This window comes from Rhinoderma darwinii, chromosome 11 (assembly GCF_050947455.1).
Source record: "Rhinoderma darwinii isolate aRhiDar2 chromosome 11, aRhiDar2.hap1, whole genome shotgun sequence".
NCBI lineage: Eukaryota > Metazoa > Chordata > Amphibia > Anura > Rhinodermatidae > Rhinoderma > Rhinoderma darwinii.
This window is the reverse complement of record NC_134697.1, coordinates 26,863,629-26,871,529: the sequence shown is the minus strand read 5'-3', so window position 1 is coordinate 26,871,529 and position 7,901 is coordinate 26,863,629. Positions and strand designations below refer to the sequence as shown.

At 34.3% G+C, this 7,901-nt stretch overlaps 1 protein-coding gene across 1 annotated transcript; it reads left to right on the top strand.

Moving 5' to 3' along the window:
* The first annotated feature begins 4,016 nt into the window (after positions 1-4,016).
* HMX3 (H6 family homeobox 3) lies at positions 4,017-7,170 on the top strand. The gene is made up of 2 exons (XM_075842386.1): positions 4,017-4,566; positions 5,478-7,170. The coding sequence occupies exons 1-2, from the start codon at positions 4,266-4,268 to the stop codon at positions 6,092-6,094; spliced, it is 918 nt and encodes a 305-aa protein (XP_075698501.1). The 5' UTR covers positions 4,017-4,265; the 3' UTR covers positions 6,095-7,170.
* The last annotated feature ends 731 nt before the right edge of the window (positions 7,171-7,901 follow it).

Sequence of the window (7,901 nt, the reverse complement as noted above, 5' to 3'; positions counted from 1 at the left end):
GATAGATAGATAGATAGATAGATAGATAGATAGATAGATAGACAGATATGAGATAGATAGAGAGAGAGAGAGAGATAGACAGATAGATATGAGATGATAGATAGATAGATAGATAGATAGATAGATAGATAGATAGATAGATAGATAGATAGATAGATAGATAGATAGATAGATAGATAGATGATAGATAGATAGATAGATAGATAGATAGATAGATAGATAGATAGATAGATAGATATTAGATAGATAGATAGAGAGAGAGAGATAGACAGATAGATATGAGATGATAGATAGATAGATAGATAGATAGATAGATAGATAGATAGACAGACAGACAGACAGATAGATAGATAGATAGATAGATAGATAGATAGATAGATAGATAGATAGATAGATAGATAGATAGATAGACAGATATGAGATAGATAGAGAGAGAGAGATAGACAGATAGATATGAGATGATAGATAGATAGATAGATTGATAGATAGATAGATGATAGAGAGAGAGAGAGATATAGATAGATAGATAGATAGATAGATAGATAGATAGATAGATAGATAGATAGATAGATAGATAGATAGATAGATAGATAGATAGATAGACAGATATGAGATAGATAGAGAGAGAGAGAGAGATAGACAGATAGATATGAGATGATAGATAGATAGATGATAGATAGATAGATAGATAGATAGATAGATAGATAGATAGATAGATAGATCGATAGATCGATAGATAGATAGATGATAGAGAGAGAGATAGATAGATAGATAGATAGATAGATAGATAGATAGATAGATAGATAGATAGATAGATAGATATTAGATAGAGAGAGAGAGAGAGAGATAGACAGATAGATATGAGATGATAGATAGATAGATAGATAGATAGATAGATAGATAGATAGATAGATAGATAGATAGATAGATAGATAGATAGATATTAGATAGATAGAGAGAGAGAGAGATAGACAGATAGATATGAGATGATAGATAGATAGATCGATAGATAGATAGATAGATAGATAGATAGATATTAGATAGATAGATAGAGAGAGAGAGAGAGAGAGAGAGAGAGAGAGATAGACAGATAGATATGAGATGATAGATAGATAGATAGATAGATAGATAGATAGATAGATAGATAGATAGATAGATAGATAGATAGATATTAGATAGAGAGAGAGAGAGAGAGAGATAGACAGATAGATATGAGATGATAGATAGATAGATAGATAGATAGATAGATAGATAGATAGATAGATAGATAGATAGATAGATAGATAGATGATAGATAGATAGATAGATAGATAGATAGATAGATAGATAGATAGATAGATAGATAGATGATAGATAGATAGATAGATAGATAGATAGATAGATAGATAGATAGATAGATAGATGATAGAGAGAGAGAGAGAGATATAGATAGATAGATAGATAGATAGATAGATAGATAGATAGATAGATAGATAGATAGATAGATAGATAGATAGACAGATATGAGATAGATAGAGAGAGAGAGAGAGAGAGATAGACAGATAGATATGAGATGATAGATAGATAGATAGATAGATAGATAGATAGATAGATAGATAGATAGATAGATAGATAGATAGATAGATAGATAGATAGATGATAGATAGATAGATAGATAGATAGATAGATAGATAGATAGATAGATAGATAGATAGATAGATAGATAGATATTAGATAGATAGATAGAGAGAGAGAGATAGACAGATAGATATGAGATGATAGATAGATAGATAGATAGATAGATAGATAGATAGATAGATAGATAGATAGATAGATAGATAGATAGACAGACAGACAGACAGACAGACAGATAGATAGATAGATAGATAGATAGATAGATAGATATTAGATAGATAGAGAGAGAGAGAGAGAGAGAGAGAGAGAGAGAGAGAGACAGATAAATATGAGATGATAGATAGATAGATAGATAGATAGATAGATAGATAGATAGATAGATAGATAGATAGATAGATAGATAGATAGATAGATAGATAGATAGATAGATGATAGATAGATAGATAGATAGATAGATAGATAGATAGATAGATAGATAGATAGATAGATAGATATTGGGTAGATATATATATTTATACGATATAGATAAATACATGTCATTGATATAGATGGCCACATGAATATAGGACTTTTTACACATATACATAATGTGGGATTTGCGCACTGATGATGATTATTTCTGTGCTGTGAGTTCGGGGCTTCTGAGATGATTCTGCACATGAAGTGTTAATGTTACTTTTATATACCAGACATTAGACAGAGACTGCACACATTCCCACACTGATCGCTGATCCAGATCCTATTAAACAGATAATAACGAGTATCTATCCTGACTATTATAGTAAGGAGAAGATTGTGGCTCTATGGTCAGTGACTACTGTGCTCCATATACTTGTGTCATGTGACTATGATCATAGATTTGATGCCCAAATACCTGTCATGACAACAGGCTCATAATCACAGAAGAGATCCACCAGCCATGCACTGTCACATGTGGCGTCATAATACACTGAAATTATTCTAATATATCTGCACTGTCACATAAAAGGAGCAATACACAGACCCAGCCTCCTAATACACAAGTTCATCTACCCAGTATATGTTCTAAATAGTGAACTGGATTTTTAAATTTATGTATATACTGTGCACTGCAAGTGCCAGACATGTCCTGCATTTACACAAGAGAAAGTAAAGACATTGGAGAATACTGTACAGTTATTACAAGGCAGAGCTGCAGGCCATATATATACACCACCTGTAAACAAGAAGCTAGATAGATAGATGATAGATAGATGATAGATAGATAGATAGATAGATAGATAGATAGATAGATAGATAGATAGATAGATAGATAGATAGATAGATAGATAGATAGATAATAGGAGTCATATACACAGAACAGGCAGAAAGATAGTGAAAGAGATAAATAGGTAGAATAGAAAAAATGACATAGATAGACAGACAGGTATGAGAGACATAGAGAGTGAGGGGGTGGTTAGATAAAAATGAGTAGATAGATATAATAAATACAGATAATTATTTTATATTATTTAGATAATTGAATATATCACAAGAATTACATTTCTATAAATTGACATATAAAAGGCCAAGTACATTGTAATTAACTGGCGCAAATAATCTACGTCATTGCAAATTCAAGAGGTGATATTTAGTGCAGCAGGAGGTGAAGTTTAGTGCAGCAGGAGGTGTAATGTCGGGTGAATGTTTGTGCAGTTTCTTTTAGATCGATGCCATGGAGATAGAACATAGATTGCCGAATAAATCATCTCATTGACTCCATCAAGGGATAAAGGAGCAGGGTTTGCGTCAATTACCATATGGATATTTATTGCAGGATCAGCGGCAGCAACTGATCGTTATGATGTCGATAGACAGAAATCTTCCAATCACATTATATTTTTATACAATAGAATATATTATATACTATACTGTTTAACATATAACTGAGCAATACTTGGGGCACATGGTGTAGGTAGAGTGGGTAGAGCTGGAATTAGGTAATATTATTTATGGAGTTTTAGAAGTATAGCGCAGGAGATGGTGGAGAAGCTGGTGCCAACTGCAATGATCTGGCAGGACGTAGTCCCTTAATGTGCCCTATATTTTGTGTCTAAAGCAGAAGTGCCAACTTCCACAGAGCTGTCTTAGTTTGTGCCAACAGCCAGATCTGTGTCATTTGCCTGGTGCACTTGTAGCGGTGTTTAGTAAATCCCATCTCCTTTGTGCTAACAGTCCTTGTCCTCATTTGCTTCCTAATTGGACTATATAAAGCCAATAAGAGGAGAGTCCCTGCAGCCTAGAACCAGAGCACTGAGTGAGGAGTTGGGTAGTGCTGCTGCTGTGCTGAACCCTCCTCCTCCTCCACCTCCTGGTCCTCTTCCCTCCATCCCTCCTCCTCCTCCTCCTCCTCCTCCTCCTCCTCTTTGACTCTTCCTTCTCTTGCTTTTTCCCAGTTGCTATCAGCCTCCCCAGTTTGCAGGTGCTGACTGCTACTCCCTGGATGGCTGTTTAGTTTGTCATTGTACCTTGCTGGCCTTTCTTCTAAATGTTTGCTTGGGAGTTGTAGTCCCCTTGCCAGCTTCTCACCAGTTTCTACAATCTCCAGGATTGGGGGGGGTCCATAGGAGAGAAAAGAAAAAAACTTTAATTTTTTTTATTTTTTTCGTTGATGGTTACTGCTGACCTTAGCCATGCCTGAAACGGGACAAGAAAGCAATAGCACCCCGGCCAAGGAGTCTCCATTCTCCATCAAGAGCCTCCTGACTTGTGAGCCACCTAAAGCAGCTCGTCCACCAAAAGCTCTCTTCACCCCTATCAAAGGAACCTTGGATGGAGCAGCCTTTGCCTTATCCCCCCTGACAGATCTGTCCTTTCCCAGGCTGGAGATCCCAACTCAGAGGTTCGCTTTACCTACACATTACTTGGAGAGGTCCCCTGCTTGGTGGTACTCCTACACCTTGACGCATGGAGGTCATACCCACAGGACTGAAGGTAAATAATAGTTTGTGCTAGGGTTATATGAAAGGGTTAAACTGACTAGGTGTATAGAGTACAATATATAATCCCATCATTGCTCCATAACTAGAAAAAAGTAGCTCCAAAACGATACAAAATTCAAATATCGTACGATATTATCGAACGATCATATCGATCCTCAGCCACCGATCCAAACTCTTAGTGAATTTCATTAGCTCAGAACAATACAAGAGGCAGGTTGGAATGAATTTCTAATAATAATACTTTTTTTGGGGACGAAAGAGGAGACACTTCAATTAGCTGAGACTGGAATGAATAGGTTCCTGGTAATGTCCTAATGGACAGGTGTATTAATAGGGAGCTAAGTGCTGCTGAGTTTCAGATGTTCTCTGATGGCTTTTTTCGGGCAATGAAGAAGAGTTTGATGGATGAAAAGAAAGATAATGAGATAAATAGGAGGTAGAGGAAATTGAGCTTTTTTTTAGGCGCATTGGACTCATCATCTCACATTACCTTCCTCTTTTCTGGATCTGCATATTACACATAGCGCGTTGGGTGGAAGACAATTATTCAAATAAGGAGAACTAACTGTATAAAAGGGATATATATATATATATATATATATATATATATATATATATATATATATATATATATATATATATATATATATATATATATATATATACATATATATATATATATATATATATATATATATATATATATATATAAATTAGACCTCTATTTAATCATCTCATGTATGGTGGACTATATATAAATGTTGCTGACCTTATTCTGGGCTTGGTAATTGTATCAAGTTCCTTTGAAGATATGGTTGCAGATAAATTGGTTGTAATGATGACATAATAGATAATGTTATTGGGACACTGATTAATGACTTCTCTGTTTGTTTGTCTGGATAGTTCCTGAGAAAAGCCTTTTGCTTGGTCCTTCTTCACCTGTCTCTGGTGGGGAAAGAGAGTCTCCAGAACCCATCCATAGCCTCAAAAAAGACCACAAAGAGAGAGACTCCAAAAGCCCAGAAGAGATCATCCTGGAAGAGAGTGATACTGAAGAAGGGGGCAAGAAAGATGAGAGTGGTGAGGACTGGAAGAAAAGGGAGGACAGTTCAGACAAGAAGCCCTGTAGGAAGAAGAAGACCAGGACAGTGTTCTCCAGGAGCCAGGTCTTCCAGCTGGAGTCCACTTTTGATATGAAAAGATACCTGAGCAGCTCAGAGAGGGCAGGACTGGCAGCTTCGCTCCATTTGACAGAGACCCAGGTCAAGATTTGGTTCCAGAACCGTAGAAACAAGTGGAAAAGACAACTGGCAGCAGAACTTGAGGCTGCCAATCTGAGCCACGCAGCTGCCCAGAGAATCGTGCGAGTGCCCATATTGTACCATGAGAACTCATCCAGCGCAGAGAGTGCAAATTCTGTTGCTAACGTGCCAGTCAGCCAGCCCCTCCTGACTTTCCCCCATCCAGTCTACTACTCCCATCCTGTGGTCACATCAGTCCCTTTACTGAGGCCAGTCTGAGGGCATTTCTTTGGCACCAAATTTTTTCTGGTAGGGATGGACATACATTTTATAAGAACTTCTGGTGGACAGGACAATCCACCAACATTCAAAGCTGCAGGACTTCTCTGAAATATTTGTAAGTATTGAAAGTGTCTCGAGTTCTGCGACAATTTGAAGGAACTCACAAACGAAGACTTAAAATACAGGTTATAACATTTTTTATTTTTTTTAAAGTGAACAAACCCCCGAAAATGATTTTATTATGTTTAACTAAAAGGGCAAATATTTTACTCCATTTCTTATCCAATGTGCCAAATACTGCCCCCCCCCCTGGCACCAAGTTATTACACAGTAGCAACGAGCACTGTATTATGTTATTGTGTTCTGGATGCATTCACTGTATACTAAATTGTTTTGCTCATTTTTGTAAAAATGTTTGTGTTTAATTATTGTTTTTTGTTGTTTTTTAAAAAAAAAAAAAAACCACTGAGCTGTTATTTATGATATAAATCCTTATTTCTGTCTTCAGAGCCTCTGGTCTTGTTCTTTTCATCCAGAACATTCTCTCTAATAGACTTGTTGACGACTTGAAACAAACTGTATAATTATTATTTTGTTTGTTTTGTTTTTTTATGTTATATTATATATTTTTGGATTGTGCAATAGGAGAAAAGAGATGGTTCACAGCCCTATTTATCGTGATGGTCACATTACAAAAATAAAATATTTTTTTTCTCCAAACATTTCACTATAAAATACAAAAAATAATATGAAATAAAATGCATACACACAAATCATTTGCATATTTAAAGGGGCATGAGGGTGGAATGTGCTGTGTACAATGAGAATATGAGCTGGGATTTGTATTAAGGGACAATCAATGATGTCATTTAAGTTATTTTATAAATGTACAGTATCCATACAAGTACAATGTGGGGTTGGGGCTGCTCGTGCCCTGCTCTTCTTCTCCATGACTTGTTGCTATGAGGAGAAATGCTCGAGCAGAGCGCACATGCAGCTCTTTCCTCACCTGTATCTGGGACATGTTACAGAATTTTTTTTTAATAAAATATATTTGTAAAAAAAATGAATGTTTGTTGTGAAAATGAAATAAAATACAATTTCTTTATTTTGTCTGTGTGTTCTTTTTATCTGTCCATGGTGCCAGAACGCATGGTTGGGCATTTTACCTCCAAGTATCATATGTTAAGGTGACTGTTTGTATCTATATATGTGCAAATAATAATAATAATAATAATAATAATAATAATAATAATAATAATAATAATAATGTTACATTCCTGCAAAGTACATTTTGTCATTTTATATTAAGATGTTTTTGAAAGAATTATAAGTAAAGTTGTGGGTTTAATGCAAGTCACAAATTATAGTAATGAATTTATAAATAGAGTTAGAGTTCTGCAATATTATATATTATCATTATTATATATTATCATTATTATTATTAGTAGTAGTAGTAGTAGTAGTAGCATGATACTGTATTATAATTGTATTATATTTAGCATTTTTATTATTAGTAGTATAATTTTATAAAATGTTATATTAATATTATTATTGTCATCATCATCATTATCACTAGTAGTTTATTATTGATCATAATAATAATAGTAATACCAAGTAGTAGTAGTAGTAATATTTGTAACTATTAATATTACTACTAGTAGTGACACTATAATAATGATTTTAATTATTATTATAATTATCAATATTAGTACTAGTAGTATTTTATAATTTTGTTATTATTACTACTAGTAGTATAATACTTTATTCTAATCATATTATAATAATTATCAGTAGGAATATT

Excerpts from the sequence above, each read along its gene's own strand:
- HMX3 (XM_075842386.1), top strand. The coding sequence starts at position 4,266 with ATGCCTGAAACGGGACAAGAAAGCAATAGCACCCCGGCCAAGGAGTCT. Across the intron at positions 4,567-5,477 it reads TCATACCCACAGGACTGAAG|TTCCTGAGAAAAGCCTTTTG; the intron begins GTAAATAATAGT and ends TTGTCTGGATAG.